A 27,269-nucleotide genomic window follows, 5' to 3' on the forward strand; every position below is an offset into this window, starting at 1 on the left:
CATGTTCGGGGCAGCACTATTCACAAAGGATGGAAATAACGGAAATATCCATCAATGGATGATGTATAAACTAATTGTGGTATACATACAGCGGAATATTATTTGTCCTTAAAAAGGAATGAAATAGATACATGCTACAAGATGGATGACCCTAAAAATATCAAGCTAAGTGAAAGAAACCAAACATAAAAGGCCACATATTGTGATTCCATGTATATGAAATGTCCAGAATAGGCAAATCCAGAGAGACAGAAAATAGATTAGTGGTTGCCCAGAGATTGGGGGGGGGGGGGAGGGGAGTGAGGAGGGAATGGGGAGTCACTGATGGGTAATAAAAAATTTTCAGAACCAGACAGAGATGTTGGTTGCTCAACATTGTAAATGTAATAAATGCCACTGAATTATTCATTTTAAAGTAGTTAATTTTAGGTTATGTGAATTTCACCTTAATTAAAACAAAAAGTTCAACAGCCCTTTCCGCCCTTCTGAGCTTGGAATCTTCTCGACGGACACAGGACATAAGAAACACCTAGCCACCATCCTTGTGGGAGGTGCAATAAAACGTGCCTTGTTCTACACTTTGATATGTTGTGCATTCATTGATCTGCGCGTGAATTTCCACTTACTCAGCACAAAGTGTCTGACCCAGGTCCTGGGCTCTAGACGGCACACACAGTCCTTGCCCTAGGAACGCGCAGCCTAGGGGGAGACACATCCCGCAAATAAAAAAACAAAACAAAACAAAACTCCGTGATGAACCAAGCACGCGAGGGCCGGCTGTTTCGAGTAGCAGGGAGTCCCAAAAGAAAAGGGGAAAAGGGGGCCCTTTTCAGACAGAGGACTTGGACTGAGCTAACTCGTGTCCATGGCCGCCAAATCCCTTGTGACAAATGGATTCTTTTGTTGTTCAAGGAGATGAAACACAGTTTCTCGGGGCCTCCAGGAGCCCCTCCGCAGAGGTGGGAAGAGGGAACTCAATCAGCACTGGGATGTCGGCACGGAGGAAGACGGTCGGGTGGGCGGGGGACACCCCGCGCCCCGCCCCGCGCCTCGGGGGAGCCCGGCGGCCGCAGCTCAGGGAGGTGGGGACTGCGCGGGGCCGCGCTCCCGCCCTGCTCCGCGCCGACGGACCCGCAGCCGGTGGCCGGCCCGCGAGGGGGCGGCGGCTCCCGGGCTTTGTGGCCGCGGCGCGCGCGGCGGGGCCTGGCCGGCCGGGGGCGCGCCGCCGCTGCCCGGTGCTCCGGAGCCCGCGGCCCTCCCGGCCGCCCCGCCTGCGAGAGGAGCCGAGGCCGCCCGCGCTCGCGCCTCGCCGGCCCCTCCCCCGGTCGCCTCGGCCGCCGCGCCGCCGCTGCAGGTAGGAGGCTCCCCCGCCGGGCGGGCCGCAGCGGGGCGGGGGCGGGGGCGCGGGCCCGGCGTGCGGGGGCCGCGGGCCGGCATGGCGGGTTTCCGGGCCGAGCCACCGCGACCCCAGCCCCGCAGGCCAGGCGGCCGCTTCCGCGCGCCGCGATTGGGACTCGGTGAGTGGGGCCGGCCTGCGGCGTACAAAGCCCCAGGGCGCGGACCTCGGGGTGATTCGGCGGCGCACCCGGGGGTGGGGGTGGGAGGACTCTGGTTCCCCCGGGCCGGGGGAGCAGCTAGGGAGGAGTCCAGGCGACCGCAGTGCCGCGGTCTTCTCATCCCAGGGTCCCTGCTCTTTGCCAGACACTGTGCTCAGCGCTTTTCCATACTTGTCTCCTTTAAGGCCCCCCGGTGCCCCGTCCGAGGGTATAATGGGAGGGGTCCCTCAGTCAGAGGCCGAGGGCCGAGCATCATCATATCGGTGCCCGCCTGACCTTGGGAAAGCTTCTTTACTCCGAGCCTGGGCTGCTGCTACTGTGAATGGGGTAAGGAGGAGGGGGTGCTGGGGTTTGGGGAATGCGTGATATAATACCCACCCCCTGGTACTATTGTGAGAGATAGTGTACATAAATGATCATAGCCAAATTTTGAGTACTTTTTGTGTACCAGGCCCCAGGTACTAAACAGTTGGTATGAGTTATCTAAATCATCACACCAGTGCTATGAGGTAGCTATTGTAAATTGCACGAATAATCTTTATTTAGGAGTAGGAAACCATGAAGAATTTATTTAGCCTACCTCTTCTGATCGGAGAGATTGGTTGTTTCTTAGATGTGGTAACACTTAAGATTACAAACGTTCCTGCAGTACAGGAGAGGGGTTGGATGCAGAGCTCTATTTGTCACACACTTAAAACCAGGTGGAAAAATACAAGAGCCAGTGATGTGGATTTCAGCATGTCAGATGAGAGTTTGTGTTACCAAGGGAATTGTTGAATATGAATTCAAAACCATCGTTCCTAAGTTAAGATTGAGGGCTGTTATGGGAGTTTGGGACCAGGGAGAGAAAGGGGTGGACTGGGGAGGGGGAGAGAGAAGAATTCTGAAGCTCTGGAAGATGTTGAGGAAGGGACCAGAGTTCACTACCCCAGAAGCATTCTGGACCAAGATTCCATCCTGCCCTTAGAGACCAGGCATCCTGCTCCCAGGGAGGGGAAAGGGATGCTGGGATGAGATCACAGGTTGTCTTTTCTTACACCCAGGCCACCCCAAAAATATTCAGATGGGTTGAGAGCCAGATGATTGGGCTTCCTAAAATGTCATTGTCCCTTCTTGTGATTCCTGAAATTATTTTCATGTGTTTCAAGAGATTGGGGTACTCACAGATGCTAAAGGTTGATAAGACACTTAAAATACAAAGGTCCGACCGATGTAATGAAGGAGTGTGTTTTGAACACAGTTCACTTGGGGTTCAGTTTGAAATGGGGAGAACTTGAAGGTTTTGGACCCTGAAGACTGGAGAGAAAGGCACGAAGGCCTAGTGACTGTACCCCAGGGAAAGGGACTGGTAGGGGGAGCCCAGGACCTCACAACACCATCTGCAGAATACCTATGCAGCCTGCTCAGTTCTCACCTACCCCTACTGAGAAGGTGCCCTTTCCTCTCCTGAATTGTGGCTGTTTCTTACTTGAGTGTTGTGGAAGGTCTGGGCTGGACCTGAATGAGTAGGAAAGACTTCTTGGAGAAGGGTTTTTTTTAAACCAGACCTTGAAGGAGTGGATATTTGAGTAGATAGTGATGGTGAAGGTAGGGAGCAGTGTGCTAATGGAAAGAGCATTTGCTTTGGAGAGATAGTTTGGGGTTCAAATCCTGGCTCTGCCATTTCTCAGCCATGTAATTTTTTTTTTTATGAGGATAAAACAATGTTTTTTCAAATGCCTGGTAGGGAGCTCACCCAACACTAGTACCCTCTTCCCTGTCCATGGTGACATTCATTCAACAAATGTCTGCTGAGTACCAGTTGTCTGCTGAGTCATATGCTTCCTGCTGGGGATACAGAGATGAGTCAGAAATTATGTATTCCCTTATGAATTTCTCAGTCCAGTGAGGGAGATGGACACAAAGAGCAAATTACAAAAAAAATATGGGAAGTGCTACAGTATAGTCATATACAACTGGCAGTGAGCTCACAGAGGAGTAACTAATTCATTTTGGATAGAAAACTCAGGGTCAAATTATCTCTAACAAGGGGAGTATGAGACATTATGATAGAAGTTTTGAATGCTACACCACTCCCTAGCTTCTGGGCTTTTTTTAACCCTTGCCTTATCTTTGCCCTGATATTCTCTCCCTTAAAAAAAAAAAAAATATATATATATATATATATATATACATACACACAAATATATAAATATATACACATACATATTTGCAGTGTGTGCATGGTTTGTCAGCCACCTCAAACTCCTTTTAGTAGGAAACTATTGTAAATTAACATGACAGCCTGGACTTTAGTTGAAGAAGATGTCATAAAAATGCCATGAGAGTTGGATCTTGAGGGATGAAAATTAGCCCTTGGTGGGGCACCTGCTGGCTCAGTTGGTAGAGCATCTGACTCTTGATCTCAGGGTTGTGGGTTCGAACTCCATGTTGGGTGTAGAGATTACTTAAAACTAAAATCTTTAAAAAAGAAAAGGGAAGAAAGAAAATGAACTCTTGGTGGACCTTGGATTCCAGCCAGAGGAAGCCCCATGTACAGAGTCATGAGAATACAGCATATTCAAGGGCATGAAGGTGAGTTTGGTCTGCTGGGTTGAAAAATATAGGGAAACAGGGGTGGGGTGGAGGGGGTACTGTAATCGGGACCAGATCTGAAAAGGCCTTGAATGCTATATGTGGAGTTTGGACTTGATCACTGAGGAGTGAGGGTTAGGGTTAGGGTTAGGGTTAGGGTTAGGGTTAGGGTTAGGGTTAGATGTAAGAGGTTTACGCGCAGGAGTTACGGCATGATCACTGAGTTTTAGGAAGAGCCCTCTGGCAGCTGTGTGGAAGAGGGGCTGGAAGGTGGGAGATGATTTTGAGAACTGGGGCCTGACCTCAGGAATATAAGGCAATAAGGATGAGAGAGGAGATAATAAACATTAAGGTAAAATGTACACTAGGTCTTAGTGATTGGTTACCTGTGATGGAAGAACATGCTGAGTTTTCTGCTTTGACCCAAGTTAATGTGGCTGAAGTCATCGGCAATCAGGAGGTTTAGGAGTAGGGGAATAGTTCATTGCTTTTTGTGCACGGAGAATTGGAGATTTCTGAGGTGCCCACAATGGACAGCTAGACAGAGGTAGCTGGTGGACAAGTGGAGACGTGTGTGGTGCTGAGGTGAGAGAATGGAGCTGGGGAGAGAGGATCTCCCTGACACCCTTACTTTCTTTTGAACAAACACTGAGAATCTGCGGTATGCTAAAAATACAAATAAGGGGCGCCTGGGTGGCGCAGTCGGTTAAGCGTCCGACTTCAGCCAGGTCACGATCTCGCGGTCCGGGAGTTCGAGCCCCGCGTCAGGCTCTGGGCTGATGGCTCAGAGCCTGGAGCCTGTTTCCGATTCTGTGTCTCCCTCTCTCTCTGCCCCTCCCCGGTTCATGCTCTGTCTCTCTCTGTCCCAAAAATAAATAAATGTTGAAAAAAAATTAAAAAAAAATACAAATAAAACGTAGTTCCAAGCCTCAAGAGTTCACCCTCAGATATTGGTGACCCTTGAGAACATGGATAGATCATAGTACTGAGTAATTCTGAGTGCTGCAGAGGGGTAAATACTTGGGATCCTTGTCCCAGAGATCTGAGAGCCCCTGGTTGTTTTGAAGTAGTGGGGGGAGAGGAGCGAGTACCCACAGGCAAGAAGTGGGCTGGAATGGGAACTTACTGTATTATAAAAGCGCTTTGTGTAGACGATACTTTAAAAAATGATTTGCGGGGAATTTCAGGGAGCTTGGGGTTGGGGTGGGGAGACGGTTTAGGTTGGAGCTGTGAGGGAGGGAAGGTACGGGTAGGGACTTTTAGGAACCTTCATCTGGTCTATAGAGGAAAGTGTGAGGGTGGAAAGACAGGAGGTGTAAGTTCATGCCTTAAACACAAGGCTGGTTCTGGTCACAGTCACACTCAGACACAGATGGTAAAAATAAACACTTCCAAGTTACATGGCCGCCTGGGGTGGGTAGTGAAGGGGAAGACGAGGGGGAGCATTAGAGGAAGCAAGTTCATGGCAACGTATAAGACCGTAAAGCCCTCTGAAGGAAGGAGGCGGAGAGGGCCCAGGTGAGTGGCCATCTGGGGTGGTCAGGTCTGGACTTGTGAGAGCAGGTATACGGGGAGGTGGGCACAGGCACCATAAGGTCTGATCACTCCTACCTCTGGATAGAATGAAATCATGAAGCCATCACCGTCATAGTGCAGCTCTTAGAAATTTGGCATACAGTACAATAGCATTTACAGGGAGAAGCAAAGAAGTAATTTCTATTATAAATGCTCTATAAAAGGACAAATTTTAGGTAGTAGAACAATTAGATATAATTAGTAAAAAAAATGCAAATGGCGAGCAGGTTAGTTTCAACATATATCCCACAAATATTTATCAATATTTATTAATATTTGGCGCCTTCTGTGCGCCAGCTACATTCTAGTTGCTGGGGCTACTGTAGTGATGAGGTCCAATCACCTGTTTCACCTGGAACTACTTAACATCTAGGTTAAACCTGTGTACGGGCCTTCACTGGCCCGTGTTCATAAAGTGCTGAAATCGCTTTACACTGTTGTTTCAGTGTCCTCTTTCATTGGCCAGTAGCACCACCAGCTTCATAAATAACCAGAAGATACCGTTGATGTGTATTTGGCAGAGAACTGTGGAAATTAGGTTGCAGAAAACCCATCATAGCCTCAGAGTTACTACGGACTGCCAGGACTGGATGGGGCTTTAGAGAACACCCACTTTAGCTTCATAAGTTCAAGATGAGGAATTGACAAGGAGGGAAGTGGACTTGCCCTAATTGTCACAAATTTAATGTCAGAGCTGAGAGCAGTTTCCTTCAAGTTCCCGGATAGGATGGATAGCGGGGAAGGCTTGAGGGCACCTCACAAAAGGACATCTTGACCATGAGAGGGTCCCAAAGAGGAGATGTGGGGGGGAGGGGTTGAAAACAAACGAGGAAGCTTTGCTTCTAGTCTCCTCTGTTGCTAGAATCCCAGGAAACCCCCTATTTTGCTATGAGCCCCAGTTTCCTCATCTGTAAAATGAGAGGATTGGACTTAGTTTTAACATGTCAGGATCAGTGTCGTGGGGATGCCGAGTGAAGACACCGAGGCAACAGACCAGGTTAGGAAATAGCCTGTCATCTGTCTCCTTCAGAGCCAAATAATCATGCATAACGTGTTGCCAAGCCTCTCTTAAGGGAATGGGTGCCACATCTGCCTCCCCTCCACTCACCCACACATCTGTATGCATTCCTTCAGTGTCTCCCAAGTCGTGGCCCTCCTTTGCTCCAATGCTAACTCTAATTCCAGTCTATTCTAGTAGGAATTAAGGTTCTTAATCTAGATCCCCCCAGTCCTGGAGTAGGGTCCCTAGGCACATCTCTGTCATTGTGCTTATCACTGTCACCAGCCTGCCCCACACAATAAGCTGTACTATGTTAGGTCTTCATTGAAATATGTATGACCTCCTCGATCCTAAACAATACTTCTCTTTCTGGTGCCTGCACAGAGTGGGGGTTCCTGTACCCTCGTTGCTTCTGCCTCCTCTTGATCCCCCCACCCTCGTGCAGACACACACACATGCCTTGGTAATTTCTCACTTTGAAACAGCCTCTGGTGTGCACCTTCTCCTTCCCATTAACATGGTCACCACTCAGAGTCTAGGCCCTTACCAATTATTTATCTGAATGATCTCCTTCAACTCTCTGTGTTCATATCCTCTACATTCTTAAAGATCTAGCTCCAAAGTCCTCTTGTTCATGAAGAATGCAAATTAACCTCTTCCCTTCTCTGACTGCCCAAGGTGCTTTGTCCTCTTCTGTGGTGTCTGTGTCATTGTGCTTCTCTGTTATCAGTTTAGGCATGCCAGCGTTCTTTCCAGGCTGTAGGCTTCAGCTTGTTTTTGTGTCTCCTGCATGCTCTAGGACAGTACATAGCCTTTGGCAGGAATTCATTACATTTGTTGAATTGTGTGTCTGTGCAATAAAAGAGCCAATAAGTATTCGAGTATATCTTGTATATAGACCACTATTCTATTTTTGGAAGCAGCTTAATATGAGTGGGAGGGGTGGAAGAAACTAAAATTTATTGCAGCTTTAGTCTGTGTTTCTTCTTTACACCCATTGAAGGGTAGCTGTGCAGAGGGAGTGAGACAGAGTAGGGGTTTAGCCTCATTTTACAGTGAAACACTGGAGATTAATTGACTTGGCCAGAGCCACACAGCTAAGCGAGTGCTCAAGTCAGGATTTGAGCCCAGGTTTTCTGCGTTCAATGTCTTGGTTCATGTCACTTCACGAGCAATAACTCATTAAGGTTTAAAAGGTCCTGACATCTCTCCCAGGTCTCAGCTCTACACAGATCTTCAGCCACGGTTCCTATTCTGAGTACTGACTTCAAAGAACTCCCTTTTCCATGAAAGGTAATACTAAAATCTGGTCAAGTTTCTCTCGTCTTGGCTCAAATTTTAGGACTTAGATTGACCCTTGGTGGACTTAAAATATCATTAGATGGTGTGTTAGTTTGGACTGTCATAATGAAAATACCACAGGCTAGGTGGCTTAAATATCAGAAATGTATTTCTCATAGTTCTGGAGGCTGGGAAGTCCAAGATTAAGGTGCCAGCAAAGTAAGTTTCATTCTGAGTGAACCTTCTTCTCTAGGCTTGTAGGCTGCTGCCATCGCTCTGTGTGCTCACGTGACCTCTTTGTGAGCCCCTGAGAAGACAGGGAGAAAGGGGACAGGGAAGGAGGGAGAGACGAAGGCAAAGGGAAAGAGAATGTTGATGTCTCTTGTAAGGACACTAAATCCCCTTGAACCAGGGCCCCCCGTTTATCACCTTATTTAACCTTAATTACTTCCTTAAAGGCCCAATCTCTAAATACAGTCACTGTGGGAGTTAGAGCTTCACCACATGAATTTGGGGGCTACAAACATTCAGTCCATAACAGATGGATTTTTGTTTTAAAGTGATATTAAATGTACTTATAATCTTCTGGTGGTTTAGTCAATGGTAGTGTTTGGAGAATTGTGCTGTATTCTCTGTTTTTTTTTGTTTTTTTTTTTTTAGTTTTTGTTTTTTTGGTATTGGATTCATGCTCTTATTTAGTCCTGTCTATGAGTCTTTGCCTGGCCCAAGGGCAACTTTCATTGCATTTGGATTTTGCTATTTTTTTGACCACTTTTACTTGAATGCAGCTTTTGATGTACAGACTATTATGTATGATACTCATTCTGTGCATCATCATAGGCAGTTTTATGCCTATATCAAAATGTATTCATCCATTAAATGGTTTTTAAGTTTATTTATTTATTTTGAGAGAGAGAGCACAAGCTTGAGCGGGGAAGGGGCAGAGAGAGGGGGAGAGAAAGATCCCAAGCAGGCTCCGCATTGTCAGCGCAGAGCCCAGTGTGGGGCTCAAACCCATGAACCATGAGATCATGACCTGAGCCAAATCAAGAGTTGGATGCTCAACCAACTGAGCCACCGAGGTGCCCCTCATTCATTAAATGTTTAATGAAGGCCCACTCTGTGAGGGTCACTGGGCTGCTAGTTGAACCACAACCACGCATCAGGACCAGTAGCACTGTTGTCTCCAGAACAGCAGACAGAAAAGGTGATCTATATTGAGCAGAGTTGGGGGGCAGGGAAGGCCCATCTTTCTCTAATAAAAGCTGATGCAGCAGAGAAGGCTTGTTATGTTGTCGTCTATAACTAATTATGGACATTGCTGAGTAGTTTTAAGCTAGAATGTATTTTCTAGCCTTGACGTTTCTATTAACAAGCTTTGCCTGGAGATTTCTTACTTTGGGAAGTTTGTTTACTTGGGACTGTCAGATGCTTAAGCTAAATATTAATGTTCCCCTGGGGCTTAGACAATTTTAAAGCTCCATATCATCTCTTGAGTTCGAGCCCCAATCGGGCTCTGTGCTGACAGCTCAGAGCCTGGAGCCTGCTTTGTTCTCTCTCTCTCTCTCTCTCTCTCTCTCTCTCTCTCCCTCTCCCTCTCCCTCTCCCTCTCCCTCCCCCTCCTCTGCTTATGCTCTGTCTCTGTCTTTCTCAAAAATAAATAAACATTTTAAAAAAATTTTAAAAAGCAAGCTCCATATCATCTCTACAGTTACGTTTCAAACATACGTTCCCATCAGATCAACAGCAGAACTTATTTCAGAGCTCTGGTTAGAGAACCGTACACTGGGGCGGGGTGGCTGTGGGCCCTAGGTCTGAGACATAGAGGTAGAGGTGATGGGAGGGAGGGGAAGAGGCCCCAAAAGGAGATGGACAGAGGCGGGAACATCTCCTGAGTAGCTTTACCCTAGGACCTTTCCCTGCTAACATTGCTAATTGACATGTAATTCGAGCAGGGACACAAGCAGTCACTAGGTCTGAAGAGGAGAGCTAAGCAGGGTGGAGTGCAGAATCCTGGTTCTGCCACTTACTCTTTGTGTGGCCACAGGCAAGTTACTGAGCCTCACTTTTCTGATCTGGGAAATGGAAGTGGTTACTGGGAATAAACAGCCTCCTTCATGAAGCTATTGGGAATCCATAGGGGACCTTTGGGGTACACCATCTCATACCAGAATCCTTTACAGCCCTGCAGAATGCAACCACATGGCCCAGGGAGGCCTGCTGTTCTACAAAATTAAGCAAAGTAAATTGGTAACTCTGGATTTACTTAGCTAGTGATTAAATAACAGTTTAGTTAATAGGCTATTAATGGTCCCCAGGTGTTGGTAATTCTGAGTTTGCTTTTGAGAGCAGTTGTATAATTTCTTCTGGTACTTTAATAAAGTCTTTTTTTTTTTTTAACAGAAAATACTGTAGTGTAACAAATGGTAGTCTCAGGGGCTATTTTTGGGAGTATTAAATGATAGAGTGCATATTAAGCACTTAGTATAGTGTCTAACCCACAGTAAGGACTCAATAATGGTTATCTGCCACTGTTATTGTAGTTATTAGAGACTCAAGTGGTCACACACATCAGTAGACTTCCCACAAACGCACCACCACCTGGTGGTACCTTGCGGTACTGCATACATTGTAAGGTGGAACCGTTTAATTGCTTGAAATTAATTCTCTGGGGTTTCAGTTCCACCAACTACCTCAGAGACTTTGTTTAGAGTGTGGCTTATTTGCCTAAGAGCAGGCATTCATATTTCATTAAACAGTGAAGCGACATTTTGCACCTCCACAGCTGGGATAGAATAAAAAAAATGTTAACAGCAAGAGTAAATGGAGTGGGGAAACAGAAGTGCTCATGTGCTATTAGTAGGAATGTAAATTGGTACACCATTGCTGGAGGACAGCTGGTGATGTAACAAAAGTCCTTTTTTTTTTTTTTAAGTTTATTTATTTTGAGAGAGAGCACGAACAGGGGAGGAGCAGAGAGAGAAGGAGAGAGAGGATCCCAAGCAGGCACTGTGCTGCCAGCTGCCAATGCAGAGCCTGATTCAGGGCTCAGGTTCACAAACCATGAGATCATGACCTGAGTGGAAACCAAGAGTCGGATGCTTAATGGACTGAGCAACTCAGGCGCCCCAATGTAACAAAAGTCTTAAGTGTTTTCATCTTTTGTGGCAGCCATTCCTCTTTTAGGAATTTATCTTGAAGAAATAAAGTTATTTTAAAAAATGTTTTCTTAGAAAAAATATAGATACATATAAGTAAGATAGCATTACCTATGTTAGAAAAAAATAGGGAACAATCTCTTTTTTCATTTGTGAATCAGACTTCTTAATCCTTAGAGCAATGATTCTTTTTTTTTTTAATTTTTTTAACATTTATTTTTTGAGAGACAGAGAGAGACAGAGCGCGAGCGGGGAGGGGCAGAGAGAGAGGGAGACAGAATCTGAAGCAGGCTCCAGACTCTTGAGCTGTCAGCACAGAGCCCGACGTGGGGCTCAAACTCATGAACCGCGAGATCATGACCTGACCTCAAGTCGGTCTCCCAACCGACAGAGCCACCGAGGCTCCCCAAGAGCAGTGATTCTTAAAAAGAGTGGGAGTGTGGGGGCACCTGAGTGGCTCAGTTGGTTGAGTGTCCGGTTTCGGCTCAGTTCGTGATTTCACCATTTGTGAGTTCCAGCTCCGTATCGGGCTCTGTGCTGACAGCTAGAGCCTGGAGCCTGCCTTGGATTCTGTGTCTCCCTCTATCTCTCTGTCCCTCCCTGCTCATGCTGTCTCTCTCTCTTTCTCTCAAAAATAAATAAACATTAAAAAAATTAAAATAAAAAAAGTGGGAGTGTGATGGAAGGTAGGCATATTGACATCTGGTGCAGAAAAGCTGGGATGGGGGGGGAATCAGAGTCTGCTCTAGGAGCTGTGCAGTTTAAGAACATTCAGTATGCCTATTAATTTTGTAATAAAAACTACATAAAGTTGGATATAGATATCTTGTTAGAGATACTACAGTTAGAGATACTACAGTTAGAGATACTACAGAAGAGTTATATTGTAGCAGGTGTGTATTAATAAATTTCCGTTTGGGGAATGTTGGTTAATAGGGAATAGGAATATTGATGTAGGCAAAAAGTTTTGGACCTTTGGGGAGGAAGGGGACTGGTTATTATAGGGACATTAGAACAACACGATTTTCAAAAAAAATTTTTTTAATGTTTATTTTCTGAGAGAGACAGAACGTGAGTGGGGGAGGGGCAGACAGAGTGGGAGACACAGAATCCGAAGCATGCTCCAGGCTCTGAGCTGTCAGCACAGAGCCCGATGTGGGACTTAAACTCACCAACTGTAAGATCATGACCCAAACCGAAGCTGGATGCTTAACTGACTGAGCCACCCACGCGCCCTGAACAACATCATTAAAATACAGGCCTGGGAAGTTAAGGGTTCAGTGATACATCCCCAAAGATACATTTCTCCTTGTTTAGCTTTGTCCAAGACCTGAGGGTCAAAGCACTTTGACATGTATCTGAATCTCTTGATCTGTGATACTGATATGTCCACAGTGAATGTGAGGCAGGGTATCTGGTATGTGGAGATGCCAGTCACACTAGTCCTTCATTCTAATCTTACCTTTTGGGATGAGGTGGTGCATAGTGAGAGACCCTGATCAGGTTCTATTGCCTTCATGTAAAGCCCACGCTCCTTGGCCTCAATCTTAAGGCTCTCTGATATGGCAGGATCTCCTCCAGCCTCAGGTCTAAGATTTCAGCTCTTCACAACTCTCTTAGTAACCTCTCCCCAGGCATAGTATGTGAATAGCTAGCTTGTAATAATGTGATTTTAAATTAGTATACCATGTATTTAAAAGTCACTGCCTTTGTTCCTTAACTTAAAAAAAAATTTTTTTTAAAGTTTATTTTGAGAGGGGTGCCTGGGTGGCTCAGTTGGTTAAGCATCCAACCTCGGCTCAGGTCATGATCTTGCAGTTTGTGAGTTTGAGCCCCACGTTGGGCTCTGTGCTAACAGCTTAGAGCCTGGAGCCTGCTTCAGATCCTGTGTTTCCCTCACTCTCTGCCCCTCCCATGCTTGTGCTCTGTCTCTCAAAAATGAATAAACGTTTAAAAAATTTTTTTAAGTTTATTTTGAGAGGGAGAGAGAGAGAGAGCATGAGCAGGAGAGGGAGAAAGAGAGCGAGAGAGAGAGAGAGGGAGAGAATCCCAAGTAGGCTCCACGCTGTCAGTGCAGGGCCCTATGTGGGGCTTGAACTCATGAACCATGAGATCATGACCTAAGCTGAGACCAAGAGTCAGATGGTTAACCACCCAGGCACATCCCCCTAACTTTTTATTGTGGAACTTTTCAAACATACACAGATATAATAATTTAATGAATATTTGTGTACCCATCATCCTTGTTGATGTTCAGATATTCCATTTTTTGGCTGGTGGGACTCTTTTCAAGTGATTCCTAATTCTTTTGATTTGAGTCGATCAGTTTTAAATGGACTACATCATCAGAATCTTGATGCTTGCCTGTTATTCTGAAAAAATCAGAGGCTTGGAAAATAAAAGGACTGAGGTGTCTTGGCTCTTTCCACAAAGGGAAATATGCAATGCTCAATTGCTGTATTCAGTGTTACTTAGGAACATTCTTCCCATAATGTATTTGAGAGATTAAGTTTGTAGGAAGCTTAAGTGGAAAAAGTGTGGGGTCACAAAACACACATAGGTTCAGGGGAATAAGACATTTACTAAGCACCTTTTGTTTGAAAGATCCTGGCTCAGTAATGGGGAGGATGGTAAGATGACCTAAGGTAATCATGGTTGTTGAGAAATTTGGAATCATCCAACGTGAGAGTCCAAGAGATAGTTGTGAAATGACACAAACAATACCAGACTATTTAAACACACCTTACCAGGGATTGAGGATGTGGTGGGAGAAATGGGAAGATAATAGACAAAGGGAACAAAGTTGCAGTTATGTAGGATGAATAAGTCTATGACAAAAGTTACTAATACTGTATTGAATACTGGAGATACGTGAGAGAGTAGATTCCAGGGCTCTTGACATACACACAAAAATGGTAGCTATTTTGGGGCACCTGGGCTGGTTCAGTTGTAGAACATGTGACTTTTGATGTCAGGGTTGTTAATGTCAAACCCCATGTTGGGTGTAGGGATTACTTAAAAAATAAAATCTTGGTGCACCTGGGTGGCTCAGTTAAGTATCCAACTCCTGACTTTGGCTCAGGTCATGATCTCAGGGTTGTGTGATCAAGCCCTGTGTCATGCTCTGCACTGGTTGTGATTCTCTCTCTCCCTCTCTCTCTTTTCCCCTCTTCCCCACTCACTTGCTCTCTTCTCTCCTTCAAAATAAATAAACACTTAAAAATAAATAAATATATAATACATAAGATCTTTAAAAAGGTAACCGTGTGAGATACGTTAATTAGCTTGTAATTATTTCATTATGTATATGGCTGTCAAATAAAATTTATGTATGTTAAATATCTATTTTTTAACTAAACATAAAAAGGTATGTAGACTTATTCTTAAAAGATAATGGAGAAAATGTATATTTCAAAAATTATAAATAATATATAATTGTAACTAATTATAATATGGAACAAAGACTTTAAAGGAATATGCATAATAAAATGGATATTTGGTGTGTTCAAAAAAAAAAAAAAAAAGGATACCAGATTATTAGGACAGTCCAGGTTCTTGACCTCCCAAGGTACCATCTTTGTGATCTTGGGCAGTCCAGTTCACTCGCCCTTAGTTCCTTCACTTGAAAAGAGTGGTAGGGGCCCCTGAGTGACTTAGTCAATTAAGTGTCTGACTTTGGGGGCACCTGGGTGGCTCAGTCATTTGGGCATCTGATTTCAGCTGAGGTCATAATCCCGTAGTTTGTGAGTTTGAGCCCCATGTTGGGCTCTGTGCTGACAGTTCAGAGCCTGGAGCTTGCTTCAGATTCTGTCTCCCTCTCTCTCTGCTCCTCCCCCAGTCATGCTCTGTCTCTCTCTTTCTCTCTCAAAAATAAATAAAGCTTAAAAAAAATTAAAAAGGGGTGCCTGGGTGGCTCAGTCGGTTAAGCATCCGACTTTGGCTCAGGTCATGATCTCACAGTTTGTGAATTTGAGCCCCGCGTCGGGCTCTGTGCTGACAGCTCAGAGCCTGGAGCCTGCTTAGGATTCTGTGTCTCCCTCTTTCTCTGCTCCTCCCCCACTCATGCTCTGTCTCTCTCTCTCTCTCTCTCCTTCAAAAATAAATAAAAACATTTAAAAAATTAAAAAAAAAACTAAAAAAAAAAGTGTCTGAGTTCGGCTCAGGTCAGGCAGCTCACGGTTCGTGAGTTCAAACCCCACCTCAGGCTCTCTGCTGTCAGCACAGAGTACGCTTTGGATCCTCTGTCTCCCTCTCTCTCTGCCCCTCCCCTGCTCACTCACTCTCTGTCTCTGTCTCTCTCTCCCTCAAAAATAAATAACCATTAAAAATTTTTTAAAAAAAGGAAAGAAAAGAAGGGTACTGGCCCTTTCACCTCTGAAATTATGTGAATTATTTACATAGGACTGTATACTTAAAAGTGGCCTCAGACCTTAGGGATCATAGACTCCAAGCCCTCATTTTAAAGGTGAAGAGAAACTGAGGTTCCTATTGGGAGCATGGCCCTATCCAAGGTCACAGATGGAAGTGATGGAAATGTCAGTTCTTTTTCAGGTGATTTCCTGATGATTCTGAAATCTCGATGTTTATATTATCCATTCTATTTGGTTACTCGGTGGCATTTCTTGTTTTCAGCTGTGACAAAACTCTGAGAAAGCTGTTTAGTTGAAAAGCTGCCTAACATGAGTTTGGGGGATGATCAGTTCCCTGATATTGAGCAGAAATGAATTAACAAATTAAGAGTTCTGCCTAGATGTTCAAGCTTTCTTTTCTTTTTTCTTTTTTTCTTTTTTTGCCGTGGCATACAAGATATTCACAAAATGGCCAAGAAATACAACAAAGGACCTACTTGAAAACCTTCTTTGAAGTAAAACCCCACTCCTAGTGAACTTCTGAATGTTTTCCTGAGAATATCATAATTCAATACTAATGGGAAAGAAAGTACTGTATTTCAGGCAAGGGAATCAAGTCAGGGATTAAGATTATGTGATTTGCTGACATTTTTATTGCTGGGGTTAGTAATTATTGTTTTGAACTTCCTTTTACAGGATAGCTAGCAGCCAGGAGAAATATAGTGGAAAATGCAAAACAACGAAATTATAAAACCTGCCAAATACTTTTCGGAATTGGAAAAGAGCATCCTGCTTGCTTTGGTAGAAAAGTACAAATATGTGCTGGAATGTAAGAAAAGCGACGCGCGAACGATTGCCCTCAAGCAGCGTACCTGGCAGGCGCTTGCCCATGAATACAACTCTCAGCCAAGTGTGTCACTGCGGGATTTCAAACAGCTAAAGAAGTGCTGGGAGAACATCAAGGCTCGGACCAAAAAGATTATGGCCCATGAGAGGAGAGAGAAGGTGAAACGGAGTGTCAGCCCTCTTCTGAGCACCCACGTCCTAGGGAAGGAGAAGATTGCCAACATGCTGCCAGAGCAGCTCTACTTCCTGCAGAGCCCCCCGGAAGAGGAGCCCGAATACCACCCCGACAGCGCAGCCCAAGGTACTGGTTCTTGAGGCCGGCGTGCGTGTCCTCCCTGGGTACCTGCTGGACTTGGTGATTTTAAAATCTTTAATTTTGAGGCAGTTTAGTAAAGAGAAACTTTCACGGCAAACTTGATTTTCCCAAGTCAAAACCTCCAGATTATATGGAACATTCTAGTCGTGTAGCACATAAAAAACAAAAGGACTTGTTAATATCCTTGTTCTCGCTCTCTCTGAGATCTCTCATCTTTATTCTGAAGAATAAGGAAAAATAAGAGGCTCTAGTCGTATAGTTATGAATGAAGGACCCCTGTTGCCTATCTCAGCCTATGTCATGTATATTAAAGGGAATTTCTTTGAGAATCTGTATTTATTCACTCAATCTTATTTTTTGTGAAAATGATTTTTTTAGGACCTATTAGGTGCAGAGCACTGCATTAAGTCACTCAGAGGCCACATTAAAATAAGTGAACTATTTCAGACTTAAGAATTAAGTAGAAAACAGTATAGCAAATACCTATTTAACATTCATCTGGGTTAAAAACCAGCCTTCCTACCCATTATAGTATTGTGATGCACAGTTTTGGTTTGTGGTACTCCAGCTAACTTGAGAAATTCTGGGAAAAATTCATTTTAGCTTTTTTTCATCTTAGATTTAATATACTTTCATTGAAAAAGAAAAATAGGTTATACGTAATTCTTAGGGAAGGAAAAGACTGTCATGGAATCGAGGATATTATGATAGTGTGTCATAGCTTGGAAAGGCTATTGAAATGACTCAGCAAGGGGAGGATGGGAATGCATATAGATAAATTGCCAATAATTCTTGCCTCCTTTAAGATTGAAATGGCCAATTTATATAAAGATTCATTGCAGTTTGCAGAAGGCACATCTTGAAGCAGAGGAATATTCCTGGTGAGGCCAGAGGGCTGCTCCAAGGACCCAGCAAGCACTTGTCTAGGAAAGCTGTGATCCTTGGCTTGCAGGATGAGAAATTCACTTATTAGCGTCCCCAGAGTAGATTGAGCTCTGAGGCAGTGGTTAATTAAAAGTCACAAGAAACTATCTGAAACCAAGAACGTTATCCACGTAGAGTGAAAAAGATAATAACCAAGTGAATTGAATACATGTTTTTGATTAGCACGTTTTTTCGCCCTGTAGGCAAATCATCCTGGCAAGCTGCATTGTGATCAAAAGTTTGCTGATCATTTACCAAGATTAAGTCCAGGGAACCAGTTAGATGACCATAGTGTCATGAACCTCACGTACTGTTTTCCAGTGTAGAAACCTTATGTGAGTTTTGATTCTTGAGTTCCCAAGCTGGGTATCTCCCAGCAGACAGCATTTATATGGACACGGCCAATTCTCTCTTTCCTCCCTTCCATGTTACTTCTGTGGTGGATGGGGCCCACTGCTAACTGACAGTGTCCATGCTTTGGAGATATCCCTAGCGTTAGCCAGTTACTCTCCATCTTGTTGGCCTCAGAGCCATTCATTCTCTGCAGGCGGTGAGGGGAGTGGGTGCTGAGGGAGGGAGGCAGGTGAATCAGCAGGGCTGCTTGTCAAATAGCTTCATTCCCTGGGAGATGTTGCCGAGGAAGATGCTGATGTAGACCACTTTCAGTTAACTTTGCAGATCTTTGATCTGGATTACTGGGTATTGATTTCATAGGGTTATTCTAAGGGGACAGTCTTATTTCCCCATTTTCAAATTCTAGAGTAGGATCTAGAAAGTTCACTTCAAAAAACCCTTTCTCTTTCTTTTCAGAGGAACTGATGTAATTCATTTACTCTTAAAACACAACTTCTAGGGGCGCCTGGGTGGCGCAGTCGGTTAAGCATCCGACTTCAGCCAGGTCACGATCTTGCGGTCCGTGAGTTCGAGCCCCGCGTCAGGCTCTGGGCTGATGGCTCGGAGCCTGGAGCCTGTTTCCGATTCTGTGTCTCCCTCTCTCTCTGCCCCTCCCCCGTTCATGCTCTGTCTCTCTCTGTCCCAAAAATAAATAAACGTTGAAAAAAAAAAAAAAAAAAGAAAAAGCATGTTGTGAATCTAATTTAAAAAAAAAAAAAAACACAACTTCTAAATTTCCGGCAAGAAGGGAATGAATGTGGATTCTCAGTGTCTGTAGTGACATTTCTAGAGACTCACTTGTAAAAGGGATTTATTTTAGAATTCAGTGTTTGTACTTATATGACACAGGAGACTTCTCTTTTTGCTAGTGATTATTAAAGTATAGCCTGTGCTGACTATTTTTGTTTCTGGGCCACACCGTGGAGAACCAGGGTGCTTTGTCAATTGGGGAGTGTGTCCAAAGTAATCTGTTAACACTAGTAGTTAAGGTGCTAGAACTCTCTTTATACATTAAAACAGCCTTGAGGTTACCTTACTCATTTTTTATTTCAAATTACTTTCAAGAAAGAAGAAGAAAGCTATAATTGTCAGTCATCCCTTCAGGGTCTTGGGGGAATAAGTTGAAAACTTGCTGTAGGGTATGGCTTTCATTTTGTTGTATTTCATTTGACATGTGGACTCTGTGGTGTGTGTGTGTGTGTGTGTGTGTGTGTGTGTGTGTGTGTGTTAGTTTAGTTATTGTCTCTAACCCTGGGCTGTCCAATACAGTAGTCACAAACCACAGGAGGCTCTTTAGCACTTGAAACATAGGTAGACTGAATTGAGATATGCTCTAACTATTCACACTGAAATAGAAATGCTGTTTTTAAATTTTATTTAACTTAATTTTTTTATTTTTAGAGAGGGAGAGAGAGCACAAGTGGGGGAGAGGGGCAGAGGGAGAGAGAGACAGAGACAGAGACAGAGAGAGAGAATCCCAAGCAGGCTTCATTCTCAGTGTGGAACCTGGCACAGGGCTTGATCCCACGACCCTGGGATCCTGACCTAAGCCAAAATCAAGAGTCGGACACTCAACCAACTGAGCCACCCAAGGCACCCCTCGAGAAGACTTTATACCAAAAAGAGAATGTAAAATATCTTACTAATAATTTATATTTTGATTACATGTCAAATGATAATGCTTTAAATATATTGATAAAAATGTTATTAAAATAGTTTAATTTTATCTCCTTTTACTTTTTAAAATTTTAAATTACACATGTAGCTAGTATTATATTTCCATTGGACAGTGCTGTTCTAACACCTTACACATTGCCTATTACAGAGTTAGGTGATTAGAGATTTGTGGAAATTCATTGAACAGGACGGAACCTGGCAGGATTCCACTAGAGGCCTCCCTCCAACTATCTCTTGTGCGAAGTGCTTTCAGCTGTGTCATCTTGATCGCCATTCCCTGGATGTTCTTAGCTTTGTCCACAACTTTCTTGAAATCTACATCTGTATTTGAACACAGTAGTCTTAAGATTTAACACTAAGGAATGTATTTTCTTATACAAAACAAACAAACAGTATTTTCCCCTTCAATACATTCAAACAATTTGTACCCTATAGATTTATAATATGGCTCATTTGGCTGTGACACCTATCTCCCGTTACCTTGCGGGAACAGGTTTGCAGAACAAAGTAAGGGAGCCAACAAAATGTGCTATAGGGGTGGTCAGGGGGGTAGGATGACTAAACATCAAATACATTTAAGAAAACTAAGCTCTCAAGTACTCAACTATCTTAAGAGAACTTCCACTTAATTTCATGTTCTATTATTTACTGTAAAGCTATATAAGCAAATAATGCAAACATGGGTACACAAAGCTATAATTAAATAATGCAAATGTTTATTAATAAATTCCATTATTATTGGGGTATCTGGGTGGCTCAGTCAGTTAAGCGTCAGACTTTGGCTCAGGTCATGACCTCACGGTTCGTGAGTTACAGCCCTGTGTTGGGCTCTGTGCTGACAGCACAGAGCCCGGAGCCTGCTTTGGATTCTAGGTCTCCCTGTCTCTGTCCCTCCCCCACCCCTGTTCACACTCTGTCTTTCTCTCTCAAAAAGAAACACTAAAAATAAGCAAATAAATTCCACTACTATCACTTTTTAATCCAATCCCCTTCTTTTGGGGATGGGAACTCCAGTACAGAGACTGAGTTACGTATCCAGTCATGGCACATTAACAATCATTGGTCTGTGAAAAGTCCCTATTTTGTGTTCCTTATGTGTTGATTCCCTTGTCATTTGTCACCATTCACCTCATTTATTCTTTTCTTCTGCCCCCTAATCATAACAATGTGCTCGTGCGTTCTCTCACATGTTCTTGAGAGCAGGTGTTGGTGTTTGGTGTACATTTATTTTATTATTAAAATTTTTTTAATGTTTTTATTTTTTTTTTTTTTGAGAGTATGTGCGTGGGGGAGGGGCAGATAGAGGGAGACAGAGGATCTGCTGACAGCAGCAAGCCCTACGTGGGGCTCGAACTCACAAACCATGAGATCATGACCTGAGCCGAAGCCAGATGCTCAATCGACTGAGCCACCCAGGGGCTCCTGTGTGCATATATTTTAAATTTACATAGATTGAAAATTGTGCTTTAGATAACATTCCTTTTCTTTTTTTTTTTTTTTTTTGCTTTTTTCATTTAGAATGTTTTTAAGATCTGTTCCCATAAATTTGTTTCTTTTAGTTGATGCATGACATTCTGTAGTATGCACTCACTGCATCTTATTAATCCATTTTTCTAGTCAGGTCTATTCCCTTTGTTCTACAGGGGAGAAGAGCTGGGGTTTGGCCTGTGCACAGTTTCCTTTCCATCCATTTATTGCCATAATAGGTATTTTCCTGCTGATATTAAACTTACTCAAATTGCCCAAGTGGAAGAATACCTCCTTGCAGTGTCCTCTGCCCCCAGGAAAGCCCTTAGGCCATCCTATCCATTTTGCACAAGACTGAGTTGTCTTCTATGTTGGGTGGCTTTGTTTTACCTGGGAGACAGATTACATGGTGTGTGTTTTTAGCAGGTTGCCATTCCCAGCATAGTCTTTTTCCTAATAATTAGGAGAAGATTCTCCCCATCTGAACACTAGCTTCCATTCATTGGAGCTAATATTTGTGTGAAAGTTAAGTAACTACTCCATCAGGCTCCTCTAGTTTTAAGCTCCAGCTTCTGCCTCTTAAGAGGCCTGGATTTTTAAAAATATTTATATATTAGTACACATTTAAACTACAAAAGAACAGTTTGAAAGTAGAGTCATTTATTTCTCTGCTCCCAGACATGACCGTACTTGACTTCATGTTCCCAGCTCTATAGAGACAAATTTGGAGATCAAAATTTGGAATATGCACCCATATTCTTAATAATAAAGGGGTTTGTAGTGGATACAACTTGGAGGCAGCATTTTAAGATGCATAAGTGGTCAGCTGAGCAAGGAAGGAGGGAGAGGCTGGGCGTTGTAGTGGTTGAGCTTGGATTTTGGAGTCGTGCAGACCTGGATTAGAGTGCTGGCTCTTTTAGCTAGCCAAATGACTTTGGATATTGTATTTGGTTTTCTCTAATAATACCTCCCTCAGAAGGTTGTTTAAGGATTAAATGAGGTGATGCTGCAAAGCACTAGCCTAGTGCCTGGTTAGCTACTCAGAAAATGGTAGCTGCCTTCACCATCATCATCATCATCAGGCCCCTAAAACTTGGAATCGTTTAGACAAAAATGAACATTTAGAAATGGGAAGAGATGAGCAGCATTGTAAGGGCATGAACTTTAAAGACTTAGAGGAGCATACAGAACTATCTTCTGGAATGGAATCAAAGAAAACAGAGGCCAAAAGTGCCAAAAAATGTCTATGTGTCCAGTCTTCAAAGAAGATACTTTCAGATCTAAGGCTAGATGGGACGCAGATGAGGTAACCTCTTTGCCGTTGTTCACACCCGAGGGATCTTATTCCCGGGGTGAAGCCTTTCCCATTTCCTTGTCCTGTGCCTTGGCTCCACTCAGAACACTGTCCTGTCTACACAGTTGTGCTGTGTTGGGAGGGATGTGACCCACCGCAACCAGTTCATTCCCACACATTTCTGACGTGGCCAGCATCGTCCAGGCCCTGGAATGCGTTCTCCACGAGGATGAATAAGAGACACTTTCTGTCTTCAGAGTATTCAGAGACTGGATGGGGAGGTAGTTAAGCCACCAGTTTTAACAAGTGCTCTGCCAGAGGTACGCTCAGGAGGCAGCAGGAGCATGAAGGAAGGACATCTAATTAAGGCATAGCCCTTGGAGTTGGGAAAGATTCCTAGGGAGATATTTTCATTATCTCTGGATGACACAGAAGTACTTTTAACCTTCTCTTTCAAAAGTGAGACTTCTACCTTCTTTCTCTTTAATCTTAATTAGGGACCAGTTATGGTTGTTACCTAACCCCTTGGAGTGAAATAATCTAAACAGTAGCCATTTTCCTTTTATTAACAGAGTATTACGAGTTAGGTTTCCCCCAGTAGCCATTAACATTCCCGGCATCCCATCTTCTGGAATAATGGAGTGGACGTAATAATGTAATCAACTCTGTTAATAAATTGATATTATTTTTCTCTAAGGAGACAATTCTCATTATTGGGAACATAAAGCTTCCCAAGAAAGCCTTGGAGTCACAGCTGGAAGACTCCATGGGTTAGTGGAGTTAGTGTCTTCCATATTGAAACTCCTTAATTGATAAAATGTCATTGCCCTATAAAAATACTAGTATGAATGTGGCACCAGCAAAACTGGCATCCTTTTGTATCCATAAGCTCTTCTCCCCTGTGTTCAAAGCTTCAGTCAATAAATATTTACTAGGCATCCTCTATGTACCAAGCAAAATAATTGGTGCCCAAGGATAAAAGAAATGAATAAGGCATGGTCCCAAAGTAATACTAGAACATGGTAAGTGCTATTACAGAGGAGTACTCATAGAGAAAGGAGCGATCTGGGGTTTCGCAGATGCTGAACAAAGTGGGGGTTGTGGGGAGGTTGGAAAGGAGAGTCTGGAATAAGAGTGCATGCTTGAGTGAGTGTGGGGTCCTGGGTGGGGAGGGAAGAGGGATGAATAGCTGGCCCAACTTCAGGCTGAAGGAACAGAGACAGAATTATAAAAAAGAGCATGGTCTTTAAGGAATGTGAAGTTTTTGGTACGATTGAAGGGCACCCAGGGTATTTTGGAGTAAGGCGAGAAAAAGCAAGGTCAGAAACCAGATTATGAGGGTTACTAGGCTGCAGTGAAAACTGAGCCAAAAATGGGAACCCCAGAGGAATATTAAGAGGTGAGTTGCAGGTGCAGTAAGAGTCTGAGTCCTGGAAGGAAGCTTGAGAAGTAGCAGTCAGAGAGGAGGTGTCGAAAACTGAGGAGAGAGCCATGGTGTGGAAGCTAACAGAGGAAAGAGATTTCAGGAAGGATTGTCAAGGGCTAGGGAAAGTGTTCACGGCCAGATGAGAAACTGAGACAGAGAGGTCAAACTGATGGAGAACTTAATCTGAAAACCCACCATTGTGCTCGTACCATGGTGTTCTGCTTATTCGGAGTTGTGCACACTTCGGTTTAGAACTTAGGTCAACAGTTCTTGATAAGCACAGTCTCGGACCACTGTTCCTATAGTTCACAGTTCTAGAAACCACATGACAAAACCCTTTATCATTGCTTCTGGAGGGAACACTGGTTTTGACTTGTGGGTTTTGAAAAGTCAGGTGTAGCAAGAGTACCCATAGACAAAGCAGGCCAAAGCAGACACTGTTTCCACTACATCCTGTGATGGGGGACCTGTCATTTGGAATAGGATTGATACACTCTCTGCCTGTAAAATCTTTGAACGTATGTTTTCTGCTACTGTTTTTCAGAATCATTTGCTGTTTCAAATAGAGAACTGTGCGATGATGAGAAAGAGTTCATACATTTTCCTGTGTGTGAGGGGACCTCTCAACCTGAACCCTCGTGTTCAGCTGTCAGAATAACAGCCAATAAACACTACAGGAGCAAAACCTCTCAGGAAGGTGCTTTAAAAAAGATGCATGAGGAAGAACACCATCAACAAATGTCCATCTTACAGCTGCAGCTGATACAGATGAATGAGGTGCATGTGGCCAAAATCCAGCAGATAGAGCGGGAGTGTGAGATGGCAGAGGAGGAACACAGGATAAAAATGGAAGTTCTCAATAAAAAGAAGATGTATTGGGAAAGGAAGCTACAAACTTTCACCAAGGAGTGGCCTGTCTCCTCATTTAACCGGCCCTTTCCCAATTCACCCTAAGACTGTGGGGGCGGCTCCCTTGTAACCAATCTGTGTCGGCAAAGAAAGCCTGGAACATGAACTTGCGGTCAGTAACTTGTAACAGAGCTACAACTAGGAAAATTAGAGCGGTAGTAGTCACGTATTTAAGAATACATTCAGGTAAACTGCTGCACCCCATGTACCCCTTCAGTGGCAAAGAAGCTGATCCAGTCTCCTGAAAACTATCACTATGAGTGCTATGATTCTGAATGTAATGTCTCTTAATTAGAATTCATACAAGAACCACGTGTGAGTGTTGTTGTTGTATTTTTTTAATCAGATGCAAGTGTGACTATAAAGGAGTGTGGCTGATTTTTTTTTTTTTTTTTTTTTTTTTAATAGCGGAACTTTTCTATCCAAGTGAACACGTTCCCGTTGAAAGTGGCTGAAAGTCCCTGGAGGCCACATGTTTCTCCAGGGGTGATGCTATTGCTCAGAACTCGCTGGAGGTCTTTAGGGAAACCTCCATGAGAGCCTTTTTCCTTCCCCCCACCCCCAGTGTCATTCTTTGAGTGGCTTTTCTGATTTTAAACACCCAACATTTGGAAGGATATTTTCTCATGTGGCTCATGAACTGCCTTTGAAGGCCTTTCCCCAAAGAGGGGTTCCAAATAATGGCTCCAAAAGCAGTAGCTTTGTTGGAACTAAGGATGTAACTGCTTTGAGGGACAAATGTTCATTTAGATTTCTATAACCTATCATGTTTGTTTTATTAAAAGATAAGACTTGCAATTTTATAGTCACACTGTGTATGTTTTTTAAAGGTGCTGCCAACCCCACTGTGCTCATTTTTGCTTTCCCTCTGTAGTTTCCTCCCAACTTTGTGCTACTGAGTTAATGGGTGCCCTGTTTTTAATCATCGGCCACCTAGGGAAAGGCCCTTCCCTCACCATGCTCATGGTGCTAGCTATTAGTAATGCTGTGGAGTTTGCATCACACGGTTAGCATTGGCTTTTTAAGAACCCGTTACCAGCATATTTGGAACTATGGATTGGCAAATGGATATTTTGATTTAGTTGTGAGATAGCTTCTCCTGTAGCCTAGTGTTAAAACCAGTTCTGGGATGTTGGGCACAGCAGTAGCTGGAACAAGAAAAGTGACATGTGTCAAGGCAGGTCAGCAATTTCTGAGCATGAAATTTCAAGGCCACGTGCTGGGGAAAGAAAAGTATGTGTGGCAGAGGCTATGTAGGGGGGTGTAGGGTGAGAAGCCATGGCCTGAATTCTGATCTTGGCTCTGCCTCAGAGTGCTGGGGTACCTCCTTTTAATCAGTGCCTGTAATAAAGTAAGGCATTGGTTTAGATAATGTTTAGAATCTTCTGCAACTCCTTGACTGTGGTGTGGTCTGCATAGTCTTGAATGGGTACTGCTAACATCTGAATTGTCCAGAAGGTATGGGTCATTAGGGAACAATTGATTACTGCTTTGGCTAAGCTTCCCGCCTTCCTAAGTTTTGAATTTGGGTCCTGGGGACTATAAGTTGAGTAAGATAAACATATACTTGTTATTTAATTTACGTACTACATAAAACTTAAATGGATATCAATTTATACTCTGATCATATTTTAAATATCTTAGAAGCACTGGTTATTTGAAGGAAAGCTATAAAGACTAGATTTGAAAGAAAGGATCCTTTTGTAAGGATTTGTATTCTTAATTTCATGTTTACAAAATGGACCCTTTAGAGAAGACACATCTAGGTAAAGTCCCAAGCTTAAATGGTTTATGGAAGACAGAACTTGACTCTCCATGCCCTCCTACCCGCTCAGGATTAGGGCAGGGAATGGCAGGCCCTCAACACAGATGTGAACAGAGTGAAGTTTCCCTTTGTTTCACCTACTGATCCATCTGGAAATCTTGTTAATATGCAGCTTCTGGAGTGGGGCCTGAGATTTTGCATTTCTTACAAGCTCCCCAGTTTTGCCAGTTCTGCTTGTCTGGTCCCCACACTTCCACGTAGCAAGGTTTTTTAGAGGCCTTTGTGAAGTTTTTACTTATCATCCTCCCCAGACTCTCCCAAATTGGGTTAGGTACACTTTGTGTATAGCAGTGTGCTGGACATTATCCTCTCTCAGAATTTATCACTTAGGCACACAAACAGCAATGCAGAACAACCCAAAACATGCTCACACACATAATGAAATTATGAAAACAGAATGAATTCCTAACCACATAAAGGATAATTAAACCGAAGCCTAAAGTACCATGCTCTACTGTTAACGGTATTTATGAGTTTATAACGGTAGTTTTCAACCTTGGCTATGCATAAAAATAGTATTTTATAAATAATTAGTCCCACCTGGTCCCAATCCCAGAGGATTCTGGTTCAGTTGACTTGGGTTGGGGCCTTGTCCTCTACATTTTTCAGAAGGTTTATTGGAGGTTATGATACATCACTGGGATTGAGAACCAGTGGTGTAGAGTTCACAGTTATGTCTCATTTGATCCTTAATCCTGT

The 27,269-nt window shown here is 43.6% G+C and overlaps 1 protein-coding gene across 1 annotated transcript; it reads left to right on the forward strand.

Annotated features, from left to right (window-relative positions):
* Positions 1–1,802: 1,802 nt before the first annotated feature.
* On the forward strand, positions 1,803–25,501 carry MSANTD3 (Myb/SANT DNA binding domain containing 3). The gene is made up of 3 exons (XM_047067046.1): positions 1,803–1,883; positions 16,190–16,640; positions 24,381–25,501. Exons 2-3 carry the CDS (start codon positions 16,223–16,225, stop codon positions 24,788–24,790), a joined length of 828 nt encoding a protein of 275 aa, XP_046923002.1. The 5' UTR covers positions 1,803–1,883; positions 16,190–16,222; the 3' UTR covers positions 24,791–25,501.
* Positions 25,502–27,269: the final 1,768 nt, after the last annotated feature.

Source organism: Lynx rufus, unplaced genomic scaffold (genome assembly GCF_022079265.1).
Source record: "Lynx rufus isolate CCGP_SWC_20201006 ecotype Redwood Valley unplaced genomic scaffold, mLynRuf1.p SCAF_10, whole genome shotgun sequence".
NCBI classification, from domain to species: Eukaryota; Metazoa; Chordata; class Mammalia; order Carnivora; family Felidae; genus Lynx; species Lynx rufus.

Bases quoted from the DNA above. Each gene is read 5' to 3' on its own strand.
- MSANTD3 (XM_047067046.1), top strand. From the start codon at position 16,223: ATGCAAAACAACGAAATTATAAAACCTGCCAAATACTTTTCGGAATTG. The intron at 16,641-24,380 runs GTACTGGTTCTT...ACTGTTTTTCAG, and splicing joins CCCCGACAGCGCAGCCCAAG to AATCATTTGCTGTTTCAAAT.